Raw genomic sequence first — 25791 nt, forward strand, 5'->3', positions numbered from 1 at the left:
TTCATGAGTGAATCTACACAGAATACCTTCTCTGCTTAAATCCACTCACGAGTGGAATTACACAGAATGGCGCTTCTGTGTATATCACGTCATGAGTGGATCTACACAGAACACCTTCTCTGCTTAAATCCACTCCGGAGTGTATATACACAGAATGGCGGTCCTGTGTAAATCCACTCAGATCTGGGTCGATTTGCTCCTGAAGCCACACTTGTGTAGATCTACTCACAACTGGATTTACCCAACAGTGCGTTTATGTGTAGATCAACTCAGATCTGAGTCGATTTACAAAGGAGTGGCATTCTGTGTAAATCCACTTCGTAGTGGATTTAAGCAGAGGAACTGTTCTTTGTAGATGCACTCGTGAGTCGATTTACACGCGTCCAATGTTCTATTGCCCTGGCTATGACCTTGGAAGCTTGGTAAGGTAGTTTAAGGCGATATTAAGAGGAATATTCATCTTGTGATGTTGAACCGGAGCAATCATTTTTTTTCACTGGATTTTTCAAATACTGGACTCATTCTGATGCAGATGAATTTACTCTGAGCGCCTGAAGTTTACAGAAAAATGCTAGTTTCATATGAGGCAGTGAATCACATTTTTTCAACACAAGAAATCTGTTGACGGGGGAGGGGCGGCTGCGGTGGTTAGTCAGGAGAGAGGTGGGCTGGGACAATATTTTCTGAGTGTTTACTGTCAGATTTAGTAATCATGGATGAAGAGTATGACGCGATTGTTTTGGGAACGGGTCTCAAGGTATGTGATACGACAAGCATCCTTTCCATTGGCGCCGCTTGATGCGCCTAATATGCCTTCTGTTCGGCAGGGAACTTTATGGTTGATCATGCTAAAAAGATTGCACGTCGTGCACTCCGTATTTGTTTTAAATTGAACATATGTCTGGTGTTTGGTGACGCATGAATTTTGCTTGATTTTCGTTCGCTTGTGCACTTTGTTATGTCTGATGCATTGTGTCATGTAGTTCAGCGTTTGAAGTACTTGTGTGCCCAGTTGTTGGAATTGGCTGGATCAGGGTAGATTTTGATGTTTTAGAATGACTTTAGCTCTTAATTTTGGAATTGAAGGTAAATTTCAGAATTTTAAAAACTGCTGTATAATTTATTTGGTTGCTTATATATCAATACTCATGAACATGCTTGAGAAAGGAAGTGTGAATGCAGCAGGTCTATATCTTGTTTGCCTACCTGTACCTGGCTGTGATGGTTGTGTTGTGATGGCATTGAAGCATAGAGTAAAAAGGACTGAGGCAAAACTAACATTTGATTGTGTAAATGATTGCGGACATCTTTTACCCCGGGCCGTTTTACTGAAGTAAATATTTCCTGTTTCCACCCTGCTCCCTCCCCTGCCACTCATAACTTATTCTGTACTGATGTATGAAAAGTATTCTACATGGATTGAAAAGGATGACCAATTCCAAAATCTGCATAGGAATTTACAGTAAATGCAAGGGCCTCCAAATGGGTGATAGCATAGATTCAGCAAACTTCAATCAATATTTCTTATCAGCTTTGCAAATTAGCATTGCCTGGCAGAGCAGGATCAGTAATGCACTGGATTGATTAGCTTTAACACTTCTGAAATCTAACTGATAACCTTAAAACATTGTTACAATTTGTTCTCTGTATTTGGCTGGTTCTGTCAATGTTCAGTATCAGCCATGCAGCTTTATCTGTCATGTTATATGTGTATATATATATATATATATATATATATATATATATATATATATATATATGTATATATATATATGCTTTTTTGTTTCACTCTGTCAGTACTTTCTGTTGCTTAACTGATGCCCTTAACTGATACCCTTAAGACATTGTTACAATTTAGTGTGTGTAGTTAGCTAGTTCTATCAGTGTTCAGTATCAGCCACGCAGCTTTATTTGTCATGCTATATATAGACTTTTTTGTTTCACTCTTGTCAGTAGTCTGTTACTTTTGGGGAAGTCATGATCATTTCAAATTGTAGGTAATATGATGCAAGCATGATCTTTAGTTTCTTTTATGGATACTGTGCTGCTAAGTAGTAGTACAATGTAGCCAGTTCCAGACAAATTTTGTTCTTGCTATAATGTCATGTCCACCAAGGTTCAGAGAGCACCTTTATGCTGTGCTCACTGCACAGCAGCAAAAATCTTGTTTTGGGACCAAGGATGGATTCAATGAAATCTATAGGCAGCTGTATTTAGAATACCATGTGTGGACTAGGTATGGATCCAAAGTCCTAGCCTTGTGAGAGAATCTGTTCATTGTCAGTTTTGGGCAGAACCAGGGACATGACTTATCTGACACCCCTGTTTACTCTGGCAGTACACCATATTTGTGGCATAATTGGCCAGTGTTGGGAATCAGTGTTGGAAATTTCAAAAAAAAATCCTGGTAGCAGAGTACAAATTTTCTATAGTGAAGTACAAAATTATCCAAGTGCTGCAGGTCATTACAGTTTTTTTTTTAGCTCATCTTTGAGAGATAACAGTATGATGGATGGTACTCAACAAAAGTGCCACTTGTAATATGCAGCAATTCATGTAAAAATATTTTAAATGAAAGGAAACATCAGTATTAAACATGACACACTGAAATGATGCAGTCTCATACCCAGTATTATGCAACACATGTGCATATACATGGGTTTGCAATTTATGAGAGGATCTGTGCATACACCCTCCAAAATGGAGAGAAATTATGCATCAGGCCTATACACTCTCCAAAATGGAGGGTGGCTACACATGGGGCTTACACACCCTCCGAAGTGGGGGGTGGGTATGATACTGCACAGCTAGAGAAAAGTGGTACACAAAAAATGCAAATGAACATGCCACAGATGGCCACCTACTCATGTTCCACCATGATCACGCTACTCACGCTCCACCACGGTCATGCTACTCACGCTCCACCAGCTAACTGGTTTTAAAAACAGCTAAGCACTCATGCACTCCACCTTTCAACTCCCAGTTAACACACGAGGCCCTGCACGTCCCATCCGAACAATAGATACAGGCAGCACTCTTAATCGATTTACCGAGCCAGCGAAAGTACAATGCCTGACAGACCCGTGCGGGCCGGTCAAAAGGGATCAGAGTTAGTCACTCCACTGACTCCAGCGGCTAATGCAGAGTATTAATATATTTTGATGCGCTTTAACTGATATCATTGCAAAACATGATAATTTATGTTGCAATTTATTGATGTCTTTGTCCTAATAAACCCTTTCTCCTTAATTTGTCAGGTCAAAGTTATGGGTTCATGTTACTCTGGCATCCTGGTGTTTTTGCTTGAGCGAGTTGTCTGTCTCTGAACAGTTTTTTGGCTATTTATAGCAACATTTTTTGACTTTAAAGGATATTTTTGTAAAGCCTGAATTACCAGCTTTAATTTCACACCCTTAAGTGAGAAATTGAACTTGGTTGAAATCCGCGAGTGCGGTAACATTTTTTTTTACTCCGGATACCAGGAAGTGGCCAAAAATCCAACCACATGGTGGTTCTGGATGAGTACAAATAAGTCCGTCTTCAGGATCGTGGTGCCCATCTCTATACAGCTGCCCTCCAAAGGTTTGCAAATCTGTTCAAGGCATGGGTGCGAGCAGAATATTTATGCTCTTGACAAATCAGTCACAAGGAGGCAAGTCATTAAAAGCAATTGGAGAGTTTTGCTATGTTCAACCTCCAACCTGAGCTGGTAGGTGGGCGCAAGCCGCTGAATAGTTGAGACGTTTCCGACGCGGAATTGCGAGTGATTCTCGTATTTACATTGTCATACCACAGTGGTGTTGCGTGAGTAGGCGTCCGCCTGTGGTAGGTGATTGGGCGTGTGGTTTTCTATGACTGTTCGTTTCATCCTTGGCAATTAATGCGGTTTGTCGTCAGTGGTAGGTTATGTTCAAGTTTGAGTTGGTCAGCATAGGGCATAGGAAGTAAGAACTTTGCTAATCTACAGACCAGACCTACAGACCTATGATTCTGGTACTCGTTTGTCATTTCCCAGTATTGTTCAAAGGTGATTCCATTCAACATTCACACACTTTATTTTTCACATCTCCACACATGGTTAATAATATACCTAGGTGGCAACACAGGCGGCTTGCTATTGGACATCTTAATCTGGTGGGTGCAAGATTTTTGCTCTTGGAAATATCAATACATGGCTCCTGATGGAAGCAGCAAGTCTCGAGCTGTTGCACCTTATGGTTCTATTTTGTCCTGACACAAAGAGGTAAAATGGGTTTTGCAAAAGCTGTTTGTTACATCTGATGGAGTACAAAATATTTCATTTTACCTAGTCACAATCCTGGAGTACAAAATCTGGTATACCTTATACCAGGAAACGTCAAGTTTTCCAACACTGATACATAATGACTCGACGGCTGGGCTGATAGCACGGCAAGTCGCTGGTCAGACGACTGAACAGGACCGGTCCGGCTATCGATCCCCATGGTACGCCATGTGTGACGGGTAGGGGGGAGAGGGGGGTCGCACTTACACCTCTGATAACCTGACTCTGTCCGGCGAGGCAGCCCTTATACCACGAACGCCGTGGTCGGCGCTTTCGAAGGCTTCGTTCATGTCAGCTGCTATGATCAATGATATGTCACCACTGTCTTAATTATGTAAAACCCAGTGATGACACGATGACACGATTTGCACGATGAAAACCCCACTATTCGCACGATTCCTGTCCACCTCTCGGCCTTCCCCGACCTTCAGATAAGTCTGTCCTCAGAAGTTTGTTTTTGATGCATTGATGCAAGGCACCTTTTTTCAACTTAACGGACCTGGAGTCACTTCCGATGGGTTATGAACAGCGTGTATTTGACTTCAGTGCATGGCAATTGTAACGCTAACGAGATGATGCTGCCAGATTGCTTTCAGATTCAAGGAAGTGTTCCACATTTGTGTGGGGTTTTGAACCGAACTAGCTGTTTTGAAAATCATACGAGGTAGTTGACAGCCCTGCCCTTCTCAAGACCTACAACTCTAGTTTCTACCATATACGACCACGAAGATGTGGAGACACCTCGTACAGACCATTTGAAGGTCGCTTGGACATCCGTGGCGTCCTAATGACATTCAAATATTGGCATGCCATTGTTCCTGTGGTGATCAAGGTTAAAAGTATGATTGTCGAGTTGTTCATATCTGGCATTGTTGAACTTGATTTCCAGATATAATGGCCGTCGATCGGCTCTCAGTCAATATGCGAGGTACGCTGACGTTTCAATGACGTTTTGAGTGGCATATTTACTAAAAAGAGAAGTTGTGTTGTCCATAGCAGTCCTTTCCACGTAAAAGTATACCGATAGTGGTAAGTGAGCTCATTTCATCATATGTAATGCTTTCCTCAATATCTTCAAATGTTCATTTTTTGTTCATGTTTGTTCAAATGTTCATCAAACATTCCTTTTGGCTGGAATATCGACTCTCCACCAAAAATGAGGGACAGAATAATGACGAAAACGCACACTTCACCCCTCCTTAGGTTTTCTTATTTAGAAAACTGGCCTTGTGCCTTGCATCACGGCTTTCGGAAATTTTGAAGTTTTGTCCTCAAATTGCAGGCGCCTCTATTTTTCAGTCATGAAATGGTTCAAAATTACGATTTTTTCATGGTGTCAAACCTTTATCATCATTTGTCCAGGACTGTTCCAACTAGACAATTAATATCAGTTACTTCCGTTGGGAGTTTTCGTCTTCCAGGGCATACCTAAGTACGAAAATAATTACTCCCGGCACGTTAAACTACTTGAGCGGCGGTTTACGGCCACGTTCGTTTCTTTTCCATGGACATCTTGCAGAAGAATCCGAGTAGTAAACGCACTGTCTCCAACGGATGCCGATGCCCACTGTAAATTTGATAATGCCCACACTTTTAATTTTCGCCTAGAAATTCAATTTGAGACTGCGTCATGCTGCACAACATTTTGAACTTAAAATATTTGATTTCCGTTCAAGGACCTATGATATATTGGCCCCTATGTGGAGCACTGTTCTATTTCAGCATCCCCATTTGGAATCCGAATGTGCGGGTGATTTTTTTTGCTGCACGAACTTCATGAGCTGTTTCCACAATGACTGCGATTGGTCATCAGGGAAGGTGGGGAGGAGATGCAAGGTAATACTTTTGTTTGTGCCCCACCTCCATTCACCTGTCTGATACCTGAGTCGCGGCGCGTGGGTGTGGCACCCAGACAGGCGCCCAGTGGCTATTTACGTTACTGTGTTGCTGTTTGTTATCGCACCTGAGGGCCTGTAGTGGAAGGTTTCTGAATGACATCGCTGGATTTTCCGTATGTTTATACTGATGCCAAATAAGGAAAGCCTTGCCATAGATGTCGGATAGCCACTGTGACCATGGAAAACGCTTTTTGTATCGCTTCATATGGTCTTAGTAACCATGTATCTGCGATGGAAGTGAGAACATCGTGATTGGGGATGTTAACTGCTAGAATCTGATGGGTGCAACCTGACAAAAATAGTATTTTCTGCGAGAAAACTATGAAATATGTGCATTCCCCGAACAAGCAAATTCCAATTTCATGACAATTACGCGACATATCCTCCCATTGGTTGCACTCATAGTTCTAGGTGTATGTGTTCTGTATCTTCACTGGCCCTACATGGGGCAATAGGGGCAAACTTGGAGGCCAGTACGATATATGTTAGTGTACCTACTTAAAATGAAGTGCGCTGGCTCAATTAAAACACATCACATCATGCCACCTGCAATTTGATAATGTGCATCCAAACCTAATAATCATTTTGATGATTTTGGTAGCAGGATTGCCAAGTCACTCTTTATTAATTGTTCGAGATTGATGTAAAAGTGCCCAACTAATTTAGCGTGATCTAAGCCTGACTGTAGCAGTGAAGCGGCACCCCCAGTGCACTCACCTCCTCCCTTCTCCCCTAAGAAGTCACACCAATGTATATTTTCACCAATGGACCAGGCTCGGAGCAACACTTTTCTCAAATGCTCTATCGATGAGGAAGTTTTCTTAAGTAACTGGTCTGAAGAAAGGTCTCGTCAATATTTGCATTCCCTTTTATGCCAGGCCTGGGGAGGTGGTGGGGGCGGCACAGAACTGTCGATGAAATAAGACGTGTTCACCACATGGTTGTCCGAGGAAGTAGAAATAATGGGTTATCGCGTGACTTTTTTTTTACTGAACTATTTTTTTAATGCGTGAACATGTTATTAAGGGGGGGGGGGGGCATGCGTGCCTCTTGGTTTTTCTTGGTGCACATCTCCGGTACATTGTGCAATTGCGCCGAAATTCTCAGTCGTCTTGGGGCATCTTTTGTGCGTGTTTTGACACCAAAAACGTGCCCTTTGCATTTATGTTTTGTTTTTTTTAGTTACAATGTCTTTTTTAAAGAACGCTGCACAGCGGTTCACGGCCGTGGTGGGCGGCGGCCAGCATCCGACGATGTCGCGGACCGCATATGCTCACAAGTATATAAAAAACATACTGTTGTGCTCAGAACTAGACGATAAGGACGAGCATGGTCCTATACATATGGGCATGTAAAGCCAAAGAAATTGTAACTATACCAAAACTTGACCTTTGACCTGGATTATCGGGGCCTATTCTCAACCTATCCACATAAGACTTATTGCAATCGTGAGATCCCGTACATGCCAATGTGCCGTACCTTTTCCGCAAAGCTCCCTGTTTTTTAGTTTGAAAACGATAGCGGTCGTATCGCTTCATTAGTCCGTGCTATTAGAAATGCGCGAATCAAGGTGAGAGTTACGTGGTTCTCAGTTCTGCCCAAAGTGTGCTGCCGTTCGCCAAACAATGACAGATACCCGAAGACGGTAGCAGAATCCCACCAACGCGCTGAACCAGATCAGATATTTATAGACTGCTGGCGTCTGACAATAGCCTGCTGACACTGACGGCTCGCGTGGTGCTTCTTTGTCACTACTTTATCGTTGGTAGGGATGCGCCTCCCAAAAATCATCAGGTTAATTGTGCCTGAATTTTTGGCACGGTTTTGGTTCATTCGGTTTCCCATTTTTTCCTGAGTTTGCTGAGTTGTGATCGGGCAGTTTTAATCTTGACACGGCCCAAGTGCGGGATGTATGCCACAGTGCGGTACATTCGCCATGAGTTCAGGGTTTGTTGTGCGTCGAGAGACGCCCAGTGGATGCATCTTGCTCGTTGTGCATATCATGAATGAGAAAACCAGTTTGTAGACGCAGTTTCCCCAGCTCGATATGCTGGTAAAAAATTAGCCTGCTGAGCCGTGATCGTGCCGGGACCGGGACACCGTGCACGGGACTGTGCCGGTGTGTCATTTATTCTTTATGTCTAGACTGAGAAAAACTTTTAAAGATCACGCGCACCTGACATGTATTTTCTACCATTTCAAACAATGTAAACATGAGTTATGATCACGAGTAACAGTCACACAATGAAATATAGTCTTCAGTGGACAGTGAATGCTGAGGGTGTCTAGAATTAGGAAATGCCTGTACTCGGTTAGGATACCAAACCGGCATGCGGTGATCGGGACCTAAAAGAGAGGATGGGATGGAGAACAGAAGTAAGCAGTCAAATGTTTTATGTTGCGACCCATTTTTGTGGCGTTGCACATGCCAGCAATGATATCCCTTTCCACCCCCTAGTGGATTGTGACATCATCCCCACACCCAAGTAGGAACAATTTCAGGACCACGCCGAACGCTGATATATGACCGGCCCGGCCGATTGGCCTAGCCCCAGGCGCCCGGTTCGGTGCTGATTGGCGATCATAAGCAAGGGGAGGAGTAACAGATAGGGAGCCCGGGGCCGGGGCTGCGACAGAAGGAAACATGTCGTCATTCCGCACCTTACCACCCGATTGGCGGAATGTTGGACCACTTAGGTATTGAGGCTGCTGGGTGTCTGTCAGCTTAGATGCCAGCGTTGCCCTGAGCTGATCGGACGATCGGCGAACGCTGCACGAGGCCTGACGCGGCGGCCACATCCTACAGGAGTGCATCCTGTCAGGCCTACTCTCCGTCTCGGGCAAGAAGGTGCTGCACATCGACCGCAACAAGTACTATGGCGCCGAGTCAGCCTCCATCACCCCGCTGGAGGAGATGTTTGACAAGTTCGGCCTGCCCAAGCCGGATGAGTCGTACGGTCGCGGCAGGTGAGGGAATAGGGCCCTGCCCAGGCAGGGCAAACGGATTCGGCAGGTGAGGGGACCTGGCCCTGGTGAGTCAGATGGACATGGCAGGTGGGAGGACCTGGCCCGGGTGGGTCATACGGACATGGCAGGTAAGAGGACCTGGCCCGGGTGGGTCAGACGGACATGGTAGGTGAGAGGACCTGGCCCGGGTGGGTCAGACGGACATGACAGGTGAGAGGACCTGGCCCGCACAGCTCAGACGGACATGGAAGGTGCGAGGACCTGGCCCGCACAGCTCAGACGGACATGGAAGGTGGGAGGACTTGGCCCGCACAGATCAGACGGATGCCCTTGTAAGAGGGTTTCGCGCGTTGGAAATGGAGAGTAACCGGGGTCATGGACGGTTGGCAGGGGGTAGACTCGCATTATCTAACGGTTAACCATGTGAACGAAGAAGAGGGGCACGTTTGGTGTAGAGACGTGCTGCTTAGAGCGAAGGACTGCTGTGTTCCGCCGGTGGCGTTGTCGTCATGCAGTACACGGACGTCACTGAGAGGACGTCGCAAGCTCTGCAGTGGGGTTTGGTTATGCTGAATGGCCGAAAAATATCGGACCAGGCCCTGCAGTGACCAGCCACAGGCTTTCCAACCACGCCCGGTTCTGTTTTGCACTGGGGCGCTGCCTAGGACGGCAGCTCGGTGACCGCTGGTCTGATGTCGACCCACACGGACACGCGCGGCGCCAGCTGCCGCCCGGGCCACGTCTCGCACCGCCGCTCGCCGTCACTGCTGCGGTCACGTGATCAGGACACTCCCACCGCACCGGCCGGGGCCGCCGGCGCCGTCTGCGGCCTTTCTGCCCGGCTAGCGCTGTTTACCGTGGCGTTTTACATTCCGCACCGATTTTCCGTCGGTAACAAGCGAGACCTTCGGCTGGGGTGCTGGCGAACACTTGTGCGTATTCGTGACCCAGTGGCACCGCAGCGAGTCTTTCCTTGATCAATGCACGCATCTGGTGCTAGCTTATTCGGGAACCAAGCTTTGCTGCAGCTGTCCGTGGTTACCAAAAAGGAGCACGTCTCGTGTATATACCGCGTTGTGCTCCCGTCAGTTCAGTTGTCGGTGTGGTGTCGTGGCGTTATGTGGAAGTCGACCCCTCGCGAACCAGGCGGGGAATAGGCAGCTGGTCGCGAAGGCACGTAGGAGTTATTGCATGGCTTCGAGAAAGCTGTAGTATGACCCGCAATCAGAACAAAAACCCAATCTGCCGTGATCAGGATTGGCCAGTTGCCCATTGCCCCACTGTCTCCGTCGAAGGCTGCACACCAGGCAAACGCGGCATTAGTAAGCCACCGAGTGTGAAGCGATCATTGAAACGGGGATTAGTCGTGTGCTGTTTTTTCCCCATGCGTTATCGTTTTGTCTCCAGGGACTGGAACGTGGATCTGGTCCCCAAGTTTCTGATGGCGAACGGCCAGCTGGTGAAGCTCCTGATCCACACGGGCGTCACGCGCTACCTCGAGTTCAAGTCGGTCGAGGGCAGCTATGTCTACAAGGGCGCCAAGATCTCCAAGGTGCTCGGCGCCGCCGGCTGACTGGCGCCTTAGGCTTGTTGCCTGACGCGCGCCAGGGGGATCCGGAGCCCAGCGGGATCACGTGATTCGGAGCTCCCTCTGAACAGCCCTCTGGCTGGCAGAAAGCGTGGTGCCACTGTGCGGGCGATGGCGTGACACTACAATGGTATCCCTGCAGCCAGCGGCCACCGTCAGCGCGGCGTAGACCCGGTGCTGCCCCGGCGAAACACCGCTGCGGTGTCTCGCGGCCTGTGGTCTTGAGGTGTTTCATCATGTTGGTACATTCTTAGGGGGGGGGGGGGGGGGCGCCGCCGTTGTTTTGCCATGTGTGCTTGGGCAATCAAGATCCACCTCGCGTGCTTTCCTTCATTCAGTCGGATGACCCAAAAGTGGCGTTGGGTGCATATGGCACCTGGTGTAAAATCCACTGTGGCAAATGCCGTAACGGCGACCTGGGTCCCAGGTGCCAGCCGACGAGCGGGAGGCGCTCAGTTCTGACCTCATGGGCTTGTTCGAAAAACGGCGCTTCAAGAATCTGCTGGCCTACATCCAGGACTTCAAGGAGGACGACCCCAACACCTGGAAGGGACTCGATCCGAAGACGTCGCCTATGAGCGCCGTGTTCGAGAAGTTTGGCGTTGACAAGAACACGATCGACTTCACTGGCCACGCGCTGGCGCTGCACAGGTACGAGCGTCGCCGCGCGTCGACGGTCTCGTGCTGCCGGGGTGCGGAACGCGGCTTGCGCGCCTCAGCCCTCACTCATGAATTAGCCACTGCTCGTTTTCAGCAGCCGGGGACGAGTCCCCCCTGCTCTACGGATTGGGGCCGGAAATGGATGGAGTTTGTCCCAGCTCGGTATTCGGGGGGTAATCCACGAGCGTAAGCGCTCTCAAGCTTATTCTATGGTCGCCGTCTCACGTGGGATGTCATCACTTGTGTCGACCCGGGCCCGCGTCAGCTAACGTATGACGCCGCTGTCGTGAGGAGGCGCCACGTGTATGAAAACCAGCCATGCTGCGTGTCGGTCATCTGACGTGTCATGTTCGCCGCGTACGTGCCCGGCCCGGCTCAGTCGTCTGGACCCGCGCGGAGGCGCTGCCTACTGCCCCTCCCCCTCCCAATCTCCCCGCACAGCGCGTAGTCGCAGCCTGATCAGCGGAATGAGATGGTCTGCATCGAAAACAAGCGTACCGGCTAGCGCGTCCCGGCGGCGCTGGCGACGCCTTTGATTAGTACCTGCTGATGTCGGCGCATCGGCGGCCGCGGTGACGGCTCGGGACAGCGGGCGACTGACGGCTGTTCGTTACAGAGATGACGACTACATCGGCCAGCCTTGCGGCACCACCATCGCGCGGATCCGACTCTACAGCGAGTCTCTGGCCCGCTACGGCAAGTCGCCCTACCTGTACCCCATGTACGGGCTGGGCGAGCTGCCACAGGGCTTCGCCAGGTGAGTCAGTCCGCCCCGCCCCGAGTCGATGCTGCCGGTCCGGACAGGATGCTGGTGCCCTATGTGATCCCAACGTGCGGAAGTCGAACCGTCATAACATTGTTTGGCGGGCCGTCGGCAGTATCACGCTTCCCAAGTGTCGCCGCGATTTGTGGGGGTCATGCAGCCCACCCCAGCCGTCGCCGGTCAGTCGGCAGCGTGCCGGCCTCTTGTTTGACCACCTGGCTGCGCCGCTCCCGGTCTGGCCGCCTGGCTGCGCCGCTCCCGGTCTGGCCGCCTGACTGCGCCGTTCCCGACCTGGTCGCCTGGCTCCGCCGCTCCCTGTCTGACGTGAAGCGATCGCGACCGTCAGGCTGGCGGCCATCTATGGCGGCACGTACATGCTGGACAAGCCAGTGGACGAGATCGTGGTGGAGGACGGCCGCGCCGTCGGCGTCCGCTCCGGCTCCGAGGTGGCCCGCTGCAAACAGGTCTACTGCGACCCCAGCTACGTGCCCGACCGCGTCACCAAGGTCAGCATCGGCTCACTGAGGTCAGACCGGGTGACGGATGGAGTCATCAAGGTCAGCAGATTACATATAAGATCAGCGCTAGGTCACAGATCTGTCGCTGGTGCACCGAACCTCAACCCGCGCCGGCTGGACGGCTCGTATGGACAGGTCGTTCCGTCTGAGGCTAGCCTCCTCACACTGCATCGCGGGCCGGCTGCTGTGCCAGATGATGTCAGGCGATGGAAAGCAGCGGGTGAGAACTGGCGGGAGGCACTCAATAGGTGCAGTGGAGGGCATGACATGGACACGTGACGTAATGATGAGTTGGTCACAAGTTTGTGCAAAGATGCTCATCCTTTTCTTGAACCTCATTGGCTCATTATCGTTTGAGGTCCTTGTTGATGGCGTCGGCGTCTACCGCCTTACCGCACGAAGAAAATGGCGGGTCTCATGCAGGCTACTGAGCTAAACGCTGTTCCCTGAGGCGATTGATTAAGTTCGCTGTTCCTTTGTCCGTGTGGATGCTGCTTATTCTGCCGGCACTAGCCGTCCCTGGGAAGTCACGTGTCAGCTCCCGCGCTGGCCGCTGCCTGCCACCTGCGCCCCAGCCAGCGAGCTGAGGAGCGGCCGCTCGGCGCGCGCTGCCGACCGTCCGTCCGTCCGTCCGTCCGTCCATCCGTCCGTCCGTCCGTCTGAGCGGGGCTTGGGTGTCTTGTCCGTTGCAGTCGGGCCAGGTGGTGCGCTGCATCTGTCTGATGGACCATCCGATCCCCAACACCAAGGACGCGCTCTCGACCCAGATCATCATACCGCAGAAGCAGGTCAACCGGAACTCTGGTAGGTCCGGCCGGCCGCCCCTGCTCCGGACGCCAGACCACCGCCGAAAATACGCCGCTCGCGGTGCCGGCCGCGCCTTTGTTGTTGCACGCCGCCCACAAATATTTGTCTGCTGTTTGTTTGTTTCTTTGACGTCATCGCGCAGGGGTCGCGGGTTTGATTGTGAGTCCTGCCTTCACATTGTCACCTACACACACACACACACACACGCACGCACACACACGCACACACACGCGCGCACGCACGCACGCACGCACGCACGCACGCACGCACGCACGCACGCACGCACGCACGCACGCACAGATTCCAGCCGTGCCTGATGACTGCTGACTGGAATCACACTTGTTCTAATGGCTGTGATTGGTCCGTCCGCAGATATCTACATATCGCTGGTGTCCTATACACACCAGGTGGCGGCCAAGGGCTGGTTCGTAGCCATGGTCTCCACAACTGTCGAGACGGACAACCCGGAGGCCGAGATCAAACCAGGCCTGGACCTGCTGGGACCCGTCAAGCGGAAGTACGCGTTCTCCTCGTATCGGGGCCTGGCCGCCTTCGCGCACTGGAGCCGGCAGGAATGAGCGCGATTTTGTTGTATTCTTTTGCGATTAAGATTTTGTTAAGTCGAAACACACGGCGGTGAATGCCATTCTGAAAATTGCGGAGTTTTAGTCTGGCTGACACACCGAGCTCTTTGAGTTAAGCTGGTTTAGCACTATATCTATGAGGGGTTGAAAACGTCCGTCAGAGGCTCCCAGAAAGCCTTGAGACTTGGCGACCTCCGAACCTTGTCTTACATGTATCTTAAAATAGCAATCCTTTTAGCTGTCGGTGCCATGCTACAGGAATTCAATGCATTTTTGTTGTCGGTTGTCAATGTGGAACTAATAATAGTTCGGCGCAGAAAGTGTAATTGGCAGGATTGACGTCCTCAGGTGACGGGGGTAGCGATGTGTTCAAGTAGATTGGCAGATTTGAAATTCGCTTGAGAAGACTTGCGAGCAGATCGTTCCAATACATTCTGAGATCCGAGCGAGGGGGGGGGGGGGTAGGTCAATAGAATTCTGAGTCTCCACGGACCCAGGAGATGCAGAGGGATGTGAAGTGCTGTCTGTCACCAGAAGGATTTGTGCTCAAAGCTCATCTGCAAATGCATTAGCGGACCGCGGGTTAAGTTCGCTTGATGTGACCAGAGTGGGTGCCCGGGAGGAGGAGCCGCCGCGGCCCGGCCCGCCGCGCCCCTGCTGACCGCCGCCTGAGGTGGCCTCGCCACCGCCGGTCTGACCGCGTTCCCCCGCCTGGCCAGGTTCCTGACGGTGTCTGACCACTACGTGCCGACCGACGACGGCACCGACTCGCAGGTCTTCATCTCCAGCTCGTACGACGCCACCAGCCACTTCGAGACCACCTGCCTGGACGTGCTGGACATCTTCCGGCGCGGCTTCGGCTGCGACTTCGACTTCTCCAAGGTGACGCACACCCTGGAGGACGACCAGTAGCGCCGGCCGCGCGCCCGCGCGCGCCGTGGCGCCATTCCAGTGTCGGTGGCGCCGCCTCTCGGCCGGCTCGTTCGTCACCGTCACCCAGCCTCTGTGACCTTCCCCAACACGGTGGCCGGCGGCGCCCCGTCCGCGCCCTGTGCGACACGGGACCTCGCCGACGCCGACGACTGTCTCTGTCTGCTTTGTTTGCGCACCGCAGATCAGCTAAGACCATTGAATTATTTCTGTCGGTTGCATCATCAATGGACGCTTGTGATTTTTTGTAAGTCTGACGGACGCGTCACGCTGTGTATCGATATTACTCGTGCATAGATTGCTATCTGGGTGTTTTGGGGTGCAACATATCGTACTGGTCAGGCTCTAAAGTCACGTTGCTTCCCTCATGATTTACGGGCCCCTGTATTGGCATTCCAATAAAAGAAAAACGGTAGGTTCGTTTGTCTGTGCGAAAGCCTGCGCTTCGCCATACCCTTCATCTTATCTCGAGCGTTGCCCGCCCATTGGTTGGTCGACCTGATGATGCGAGACCGCCGTGAGCAGCAGCCAGCACCGACGGAGCGCCTCACCTGCACTGGACGCAACCAAACATTGGGCAGCTAAGTGATGGGCTGACTGGGGTGGTGTAACGCCACTAATGTTGAACCATCAAACAACACATTAGGACAGGCTGAGTCAACTTCGGTGTTGAGAGAAACATTTTCTATGTATTTCTTTATCTTGTGTCGCCAAGCAGCAATGACTGAGCTCCATGATGTGCGTGCTGAAATGGTCTCACCCTCGTCCGTCACTGCGCGACTTGGGGCAGCTCGAACCCCTCGGGACGCATCGAACGTCTTGTGGGCTGGAGAACTGGCCGCGTTTCGAGCTTTGCCCCTGCTCACGGCGCCGTTCTGCCCGGCTGTTTGAACAGCGAGCGACTCTACATCACCCGTCTGTAGACTCCGACTGGCTGGAGCCGGGCGCAGGCATGCTCTGGTCTTTTTCTGATGAGACGAGAAATACGCACTACAAATACACGCGGCAACATGCAGTGACTCTACCGTTCGTAACAATACGTGATCGTCGAAATACACGCATGTCGTCTGGTGATTTGGTTTATTTCGTCTATGGTAGCCCAACTGCGAATACGGCCGATCCATATGAGTCATTTAGATTTGGGACTCAGACGCGTTGACTGCATCATGAGAATGTAGCATCATCCGATGTGCATCTTACAGATCGTTCACCACAATAGTGGGAGAGTAGCGCGTATTCACCACGACGGGAGCATGGGAGCCCACTAAACAAGTTGGGACATAGGCAGTGGTGCGTCCCTGGCAACCGGGTAACACTCGGTGAGATCACCGTAGAGGGTCAGTTACATCTTCGTGGTTTGCTTAGCCTGTTAACCCCAAAAGTTGGATGTCTGCGGGCAAGGTGCGGCAGCGGCGACGTCCGACGATGTCCACAGCACTGCCCTCCCCCCCCCCCCCCCCACGTACCCCGCTTCATAATCTCATTTTCCTGAGATGGTCAGACCTTGACCGATGGGGCTGCAGCGAACCAAACCAAAATCGTAGTATCATTTTTTACGGCAGATATGTTGATGAAGTGGTGCTCCCGCGGATGAAGAACGAGGGCGATGTTCGGTGTGACTGAGTTTTCAAAGCGAAAGCCTTTTAATGACGAAATGTACCTCAAACTTGTATTTATTTTATTAGTTTATCGTGTGTTTTTTTAAGTGGACTGTCAGCTGCCTTTGGCATGACCACTTAAAGCCTACTCCTGTAAGATTTGCCCTTGTCTTTTGCATGACACGTATCCTGCCGGATCTGCACCACCTCCTAGTCTTTCTTTGCGTTTGTTTCCACTTCTTAGCTGGGAGTCCCGCAACTTTATTTGCTGCTTTTTTGGTGTAAACGAACGGATTGTTGCGTCGCTGGGATGGAAGGAAGGGTACTCCTGGCCGCCTGTTCTTGAGTAACGGTGCGGTAGTAATGGGGAGCAGATATATATATATATATATATATATATATATATATATATATATATATATATATATATATGTGTGTGTGTGTGTGTGTGTGTGTGTGTGTGTGTGTGTGTGTGTGTGTGTGTGTGTGTGTGTGTGTGTGTGTGTGTGTGTGTGTGTGTGTGTGTGCGTGTGCGCGTGCGCGTGCGCGTGCGCGTGCGCGTGCGCGTGCGCGTGCGCGTGCGCGTGCGCGTGTGCGTGTGCGTGTGCGTGTGCGTGTGTGTGTGTGTGTGCGTGCGTGCGTGTGTGTCAGACCGTCCGACTCCCTATGTATGCACCATTTTTCACAGATGCACAGCACATACGGTGGCAGGGATAGTCTTCCAATGTGTACAGACGATGTGTATGTCTTCCAATGTGTACAGGTTTAACGTCAATGAAGATCCACGAAATAAATTATCGCCCGTCCGATTTTTGTCGCCCACAGCGCGCAAGGCGGGGGCATGTTTTGGTATTTAGCGGGTAGACACTGCGATTATACGGACGGACGTGAGACTGCGACTATTTGGTCATGGTTTTATTAGCATTTATCAACAGTCCAATTGTTTTAATATCGAACTAAATCTTAAATACGCAACTTTGTATGCCAATGTCGCACATTTTCACTGCTTCGATCCTCCCTTGGCAGAGCTCAGGACGTTTCGCTCTTTGTCTGGCGCGAGGAACATGCTGAACATGATGTAGTTGGCAACTGGGCTGATGAAAGGTAATTTGCCAATTATTCTTGATGTGCGTGTCACGTTCAAAATCATACATTTTACATGTGACTCTCATGACAATAAAAGTACGAAAGCTGGCGTATTATCAGCTCTCACACCATGGATAGAAATGGTGTTCTACCCGAAAGGTGCTCTCGTAAACGCGCTTCAACATTGCACAGAACATCGCGCGCACCCGTGCTCGCGCGCGATTTAAGCCGTTGTGTTCATGGGTTTAAAAGCATACCTAAACTAATTTAAAACTGCTCGATCACCCGCTCCTGCCGCTCCGGTAAATTCTGCATTAAAAGTGATGCATCCGAACTGTACTCGAAGCAGTGGAAAATGCAATTTTTGCTGCTCAGACATAATGGCAGCTTAGTGCAACGGCGTCGTATCTTCGCGCAGCGTAAGAAACCAAGATTTCAAGTAGGCAGGCAACTTCCTGAGGCTGTGTGTAGGCCGCTCCCTCTATAAACCATGGGTCGCTCCGAAAAGATTACAATGCGATGTCTGCCCGTGCGCCTATCTCCTTGTGTCAGAGATCCCGAAAATGCTGCCCCAAAACGCGCGGACAGATGGTGATACAGATGGCACAATCTGGTGCATGGGCTGGATGGAGGGACCACTGTGCGGTTTCAAATCAAGCGGTAGCGCATGGCACGCCCCGCGTTCTGTTAGTCGGACCTCGGAAGTCGGAAGGGAGCGAGGCGACCAAACTCGGAAGGCAGACGAAGGGTGTATTCGCAATGAACCAAGAATGCTATATTCGACATGGCGTTACGTAGAATCTTTGCCGGACGTGTTCGCGGTGCAACACGTTTTCTGTTGACATCTTTGTAATTGTTGCGACAACAGCTGCACCTGCAGACACGAAGAATTTCGTTTGTTGATACTGCGGTGCTCTTAACAATAAAACATGGAATTTATGCTGTTTGCAGCTTATAAAAAACAAAACATCTCGATTATTTGCTGTCGGCCAGGGTAGAGGGGTGTCATCCGTATCGTTTAACACTATCGAAAAGTTGCGACATGAGCTGCTTGGGAAAGGAGGTAGTTTGGACACAAAGGCTCCATGACGTCATACACCCCATATTTGATGACGTCAGTGGCACGGATCAACACATCCTCGAGCCTTGTTAATACGGATCCTTACTAAGAGGGGAGCCGTGTTTAGTACCGATTTGTGCTAAAACTGGCGGAGTTTAACACGCATAGATATTAAACAACGCAGTCCCGTAACCCAAGGCTCCACATCGGAAATAAGGCTATTTTAGAGGTTAACCTCGTGAATTTCTTTTCGTTCTATGGGAGTGGAAAACCTTCACCATTTTGACATCCCAATTCTCATTTGATTGCGAGTTGCTTCGAGGACGCAGTCGGCCGATTGTTGGTCAGCAGGGGGCGTGGGCAAGAAGCAAGGGAACGTGCCCGGAGAAACACTTGTACCTAGTTTACAAATCAGTATTTTCTACGGGATGAGTATGATATTTATATATCCTGGACTACCGGCCTTGGGGTATATCGTCTTGCGGGTAGTGTGGATGATGGAACATGGTTTTTGGGCCGTAGTGGTTTGCAGTAGGCATGGGTTTGGCTCAAATTTATTGAGTCACCTAAGGAATGGCTCACATGATTTAGGATCTGATTCAGCTCATGACTCATTCCTGTTCTATTTTTCACTTAGGTGAGGGTGTACTTTCCTACCTCATGTTGCAAAAGAGCATTTGTTTACCATACAGTTGAGCATACAGTTATCTCATGCTACATTGTACATCCATCGTTGTTTTTAAGGCAGAACATATCATAATTAATCGTAAAACAGGTCGTCTATACTCTTACCTTGGGACTTACCTAATTACGATACCGAACATCCGACCGCCGCAAACACACAGCAGCCGCGACACCAGCGCCATTACTGCGCGCGATCACAACATTACTGCGCATCAAGCAGCATCAATTGATAAGGTTTGGTTTGGTTAGGTTAGGTTAGGTTAGGTTAGGTTAGGTTAGGTTAGGTTAGGTTAGGTTAGTTTGGGCTATGTTCTGGACTATTCTGGCCTGTTTGTTTCGTAAACGTACCTACACGCGATAAGAAACGATTTTCATTGCATTATTATTGTTACTTTTGTCACGTATACTTCTATCGTTCTTGACAAGCAGAAATATTGTACTTACGCAATAACGCAGAAACGGCGCTGGGGAGTCGAGGCGGTGTGGTGGGGTGTGTGCGGCGCTCGGGAGCTCGCTATCGTATTTTCATTTGACTTGTTTGAGTTGAACAGCTCAACTTGCATAATTTGTTCTGTCTATAGGTATGATTATATGAACATTTGCAATATTGATTTGTAATAGCTTTCACTCTTCTTATCACAGTGATGTGAGTACAGTAAGGTAAGTACAGTAAAACGCTATATTAGCCTTGTGATGCTACAGTCAAGTGTTTTTTACTTAAGGGTTGTACACATATGCATAACAAAATGTTCAGACTGAAGATTTTAAATGCTACCAATCGTTCAAGACAAACTGCACGGGAGATCTCTCGTACAAGGCGTAGTCATGGCAACTGATCGCAACGCTCTGACATGAAGCACCAAGCAGCTGTCAATCTAGCAGCAGATTAATATCCAATTGCCAATTGGATATTGCGGGTCATCTCGATTGCCCCCAAATTTGGTGTGCAGGGCCTTCTCGACACGCTGATTCCGAAAATCACTACCTTTGGGATGGAATTTTGCGTCATTTTCGAGTTATACGCGCCGCGTAACATCCCACGTGATATTGCGGGGCATCTCGATTGCCCCCAAATTTGGTGTCCAGGGCCTTCTCGACACGCTGATTCCGAAAATCACTGCCCTTGGGGTGGAATTTTGCGTAATTTTCGAGTTATACGCCGCGTAACCATCCCAATGTGATATTGCGGGGCGTCTCGATTGCCCCCAAATTTGGTGTGCAGGCCTTCTCGACACGTGATTTGAAAATCACTTCCGACACTGCCTTTGGGATGGAATTTTGCGTAATTTCTAGTTACACGCTGCGTAGCATCCCAATGTGATATTGCGGGGCGTCTCGATTGCCCCAAATTTGGTGTGCAGGGCCTTCTCGACAGCTGATTCCGAAAATCCTGCCTTTGGGGTGGAATTTTGCGTAATTTTCTAGTGATAACGCGCCGCGTAACAATCCCAATGTGATATTGCGGGGCGTCTCGATTGCCCCCAAATTTGGTGGTGCATGGCCTTCTCAACACGCTGATTCCGAAAATCACTACCTTTGGGGTGGATATTTGCTAACTAATATAGATGACATATAGACATATAGACTATATATCTATAGGCTATATAGATGACAGTCAACTAATATGGATGACATAACGTGTATACGTCATATAGACGTGAATGCAAGTTGACATTTAGCTCCCACCCGACACGCCACGAGACTGCATAAGTGATTGACCATGTTTGGGATGCACAACGTTCGCAGGTGTACTTATAGAAGCACTCTGCCTGAGCCTGGAACATTTTATTGGTGAGGGTATAGGTAAGATATATTGGCGTGGAAGTGTATTGATGATGATGATACACACATATATATATATATATATATATATATATATATATATATATATACGTAATCATTATCGACGGCGCTGGGCCAGAAGAAAACCCACGCAACGACGGCTTGTATGCAAAATGCGTGGAAAACACGAAAGAAATAGTGACGTAAGTAATGCAAATAACCGTATACGTCGAAAATTTATATGACCGGTATTGGTTTACAGACGAAGACCAGGCTCAGGAGCGTCACGCTCGGCTTCAACGCCAGAAAGGAGCTAGAGATGCTAATGCCGAGCCTCCGGGAGGTCCAGAACATCGGCGATCCTGTGTCGTTCCTCCGCGACCTACAACTGGCTTCAGGTAAACGCTGCTTGTGAGAAGTTTTCACGCCGCCAGTCATCTAGCTGTGCCAGCCGTTACCGCAGAAATCCCAGACGCTCGAACGGGCCCTGTCAATGCATCGTGACACGCTTCATTAATCACCTCCTGGCGCCGCCTTCCACACGAATGAGGTTTGCGTTCTGTCATGGGGTTTGCGGGCAACGAAATACGAAGTGTATAAACACAAGCACGAGAGTGCACCTTATTTATTGACAAAATAGATCGATTAACTCAATGATGAAACTAAGTCCTGGGAAATAAGCCCTAAATGCATCATGCTGTGATTCGACCTAAGCTTGATGACCACACCTATAATGATCGCGCGGCCCAAACCAAACAAAAATTCTCACAGATGCAGTTCACACCCCGCTGAGGTCAGGGCACGAAAGTGCCCAAAAGGCCGGTCTTTACAGTTCGCATTGTGCTTGATTTGGATCTGGCTGTTTCCTCCTCCACCTTCACGCATGCGCATAACCCAACTGTAGCAACTGGGGCGGTTGATGTGACATTCTCGGTCACCCGGCCGCCGGGCCTCGGCTTCAGGCCCGGTGTAGCCGACAGTCAACGTGGCCGTCGCCGGGGGACAGGCGCACGAACTTCCAGTGGTGCCGTGCCTCGCCGCTTAGGAAAAACGGCTCCCACAAGCCGTCCCGCGATGCCGTTCCGCAGGGTGACACCGGCTTGACGGCCGCTAGAAACATGTGACACTTGTGCGTAGGCGCACCCAAAATTTGACCAGCGGGACACAACTCCAACGCTTTCGCTGAAAACCGCGGTACGGCCCTCGCCGTTTCTTGCGTGCCTGGAACTGCTGAAATGGATGCTGCATATTGTTGATCTTCTCTTTTTTGCCGACTTACATGCAGTTTTCAGCTTTCAGCATACTGTTACGTACGCACGAATACATGGCCTTAAATTTGGTGAGGGGATGGGTAGGATGAGGTGCATATACCTACATGGGGGTCACTACTTAGCCCAATATTTGTCTCGGAGTAAGGTCAGAGAGAATTTGGGTTTGCATAGTTACGAACAGTCCTCCGTTGGCTCCCAAATCGAATCGACTAGGCTGCTCTGTTCACCTCTTCTCAGTTAACAGCATCTTGTTTGCGGTTTGTCGTCTTTTTTGCACATTGATGTATATTTGTTTCCGCAATACCTGTGCCTTCAGGCCGCGCCATCGTGCTGGTATCTTTGGAACTTGTGCTTTTTATTTGCGTCTTTGGCTACCCCAGCAAGGACGCTCCGACCAGTGTCCCTGGCTGCCCCAGAATGTTCTGTCTGATCCATCCCCATGACCGTCGGCATGTACAAGCATACCTTGTGTCGCTGCTGGAGCTGAAATCGGACACTCTGTGGCCGGCGTTCGGCATCAGCTAGGTGTCCGTGCTGCCAACGCCGGTGCCATTCTAGGCGCGTCACGGTGCCACACTGGCCGCCGCCTGCCACAGCCAGCCGGCCAAAATGAAGTCCAACGGCGTGGTCATGGTGCTTCTCGCAGAGGTTGTCTTCAGGGCGGCGCCCGAGACGGGTCGGTATCGAAACCCCTAATGCGTGTAACCACTAATGTATCGGAACGCCTAATGTATCACAACCGCTAGCGCTTCATAACGCCTAATGTACGTAGCACCTAATGTGTCATAACCCCTAAGGTATCGTAACTCCTAATGTATCACAACACCTAATGCATCACAACTCCTAATGCATCGTAACTCCCAATGTGTCATAACGCCTAACGTATTATAATCCCTAATGCTCGTAGCCTCTAATGTAACACAACTCCTAATATATCATATTCCCTAAGGTATCATAACACCTAGTGTCTCATAACACCTAATGTGTCGCAAGACCCAACGTATCGTAATTCCTAACGCTCGTAACCTCTAATGTCACACAACTCCTAATATATCATAACACCTAATGTATTGTAAGACCTAGTGTATCATAACCCCTAATGTTCGTAACTCCTAAATCAGCTGACTGCAGCGGGTTTGTCGCACACGATTCTCACCCGCACAGCTGGGCGATGTGCAGTCTACTAAAGTCTACCGAACCACCCGCTAGTATTCCGGAGCCACTGCAGTCACGATGGAACACTTCCCGTATTGTATTACGTGGAGGCTGTAGTTAACCATGAGCTCTACAGATGGCGCTAGTGGCCGGTAGGGTATTGCGGGTATGTACGAGCTGAAGCCTGAGACATGGTCCCCTCTGCCGTTGCGGTAGGCGACTGGGTTGTTAGGGTCTTGAGTCGCTTGCTAGTGTTTAGTCATTTGTTGGTCTCTAAGATGTTGGGCTGCGGTTGTTCTGTGTTCTGGGTGGTTATCCCAGGGATGAGTATAGTCTCTTCCTGAGACTTGAATATAGAGCCGCATTCGAATGGACAAACTCAACAGAGTTTGTCTATTTGAATTGTGGGTAGTGGAAAGGGTGAAATTTCTGCTATTCATATGTGTAGCCGAAACCCGGCAAGATGGCGGACTAAACGACGGGTATAAGTGCACGGTCGTCGGTGAAGGGTTGGCTGTTCAGTGCAGTCTACAAGCTTCATCAGCTTGGTGAGAGATTCACCAGCTTGACTGTTCGTTGTCAGTGGTCCTGGCCCACATGGAGGCCCTCTGACTGGCGTCTGAGGTAACAGTCCTACTGGGGTGTTCTGAACATGCAAATGGAGGCCCTCTGACTGGCGTCTGAGGTAACAGTCCTACTGGGGTGTTCTGAACATGCAAATGGAGGCCCTCTGACTGGCGTCTGAGGTAACAGTCCTACTGGGGTGTTCTGAACATGCAAATGGAGGCCCTCTGACTGGCGTCTGAGGTAACAGTCCTACCGGGGTGTTCTGAACATGCAAATGGAGGCCCTCTGACTGGCGTCTGAGGTAACAGTCCTACCGGGGTGTTCTGAACATGCAAATGGAGGCCCTCTGACTGGCGTCTGAGGTCACAGTCCTACTAGGGTGTTCTGAACATGCAAATGGAGGCCCTCTGACTGGCGTCTGAGGTCACAGTCCTACTAGGGTGTTCTGAACATGCAAACGCAACCCACACCAATGCGAATCGTGGGTCCAGGCCTTTTTCCTGCTTGGAAAATGGGTCCCAGACAGCCCGTGACAGCCGCTGGGTGGACCTTCAGGCCCATATGGACATGCAGGTGTCCTCGATTGGTGCAAATGACATTCCGGCTGCCACATGAGGGCTGACCCCGCACGTCTGGCTCCTGAATAAGACAACGGCAAGTCTTTAAGCCCCTATGCCCTCTAATCGGGTCCTTGATAGTCGGTCCCAGTGAGCCCTCCAGACTTCCTTCGGGCTTCCTCGAACACTGTCCCGGCCGATTCGGCCCCTCGCCAAAACAGAGCTCTCTTTTAGACACTGAGGACCCATGACAAATGAGAGGGCCCCACCAATGTAAATCGCTTGCCCCGGCTTCGTCCCCTTTTGAGAAATGGGGCCTTGGCCATGCCGACAAGGATTTAATTGTGCGACCTTGGGGATGTCTCAAAGGCCTATATGCCCTCACTCAGGTGGCCTCCGATCGGCACAAAGGGCACTCTGGCTGGCATTGAAGTGCTTGGCCTAGCGGGCTGGGCCCCTGAATATGACCTCTGGTCGGCCTCTCAGATCCGCCAATGAGTCTTTAATCCTCAGTCCGGAGAGACCCCTGAGGCCCCTCATAACCTAACGGGGGAGCACGTGTCCCCTGACTCCCTGCCTACGCCACTGGTTGCTAGTGACAAAATCTACTCTGACTGCTTCCCGCGTCAATAATGGCTGGCGGCTGAATCACCACTTGTCATTCTCGCAGGTGATGAAAATGGTGCACCCAGAACTAGACGCTCACCAGCGAGGGTATGGCAACCCAGTGTGCCGTAGCCAGGATGCGCCTTCGCCCAGCTGGGCCGCCTGAACATTGACCCGAACCGGCGACAGATCGATTCACTGTCTGGTAGCCGATGTCACCCTGTTGCTGCACGGTGACCGGCTGGCCTCCACCCCTTGACAATGGAAGCACACAATATGCAGAGGCAGCTAGCGTAGAACGCCAGACGTTAAGATCGTTCTGTGAGTTGCTACTTCGTGATCGTATTTTGCGTTATCCGTTGACTGTCGCATCATTCACGTTGTGAGTCGGGACTGATTGCGTTTGG

The 25791-nt window shown here is 50.1% G+C and overlaps 1 protein-coding gene across 1 annotated transcript; it reads left to right on the forward strand.

Moving 5' to 3' along the window:
- Positions 1 to 621: 621 nt before the first annotated feature.
- LOC119112151 (rab GDP dissociation inhibitor alpha) lies at positions 622 to 15438 on the forward strand. The gene is made up of 9 exons (XM_037236200.1): positions 622 to 757; positions 9008 to 9168; positions 10576 to 10720; positions 11184 to 11407; positions 12033 to 12173; positions 12526 to 12685; positions 13390 to 13501; positions 13877 to 14021; positions 14808 to 15438. Exons 1-9 carry the CDS (start codon positions 713 to 715, stop codon positions 14998 to 15000), a joined length of 1326 nt encoding a protein of 441 aa, XP_037092095.1. The 5' UTR covers positions 622 to 712; the 3' UTR covers positions 15001 to 15438.
- Positions 15439 to 25791: the final 10353 nt, after the last annotated feature.

The sequence above is a fragment of the Pollicipes pollicipes genome, unplaced genomic scaffold (genome assembly GCF_011947565.3).
Source record: "Pollicipes pollicipes isolate AB1234 unplaced genomic scaffold, Ppol_2.1 Scaffold_7261;HRSCAF=8764_pilon_pilon_pilon, whole genome shotgun sequence".
Taxonomy (NCBI): domain Eukaryota; kingdom Metazoa; phylum Arthropoda; class Thecostraca; order Pollicipedomorpha; family Pollicipedidae; genus Pollicipes; species Pollicipes pollicipes.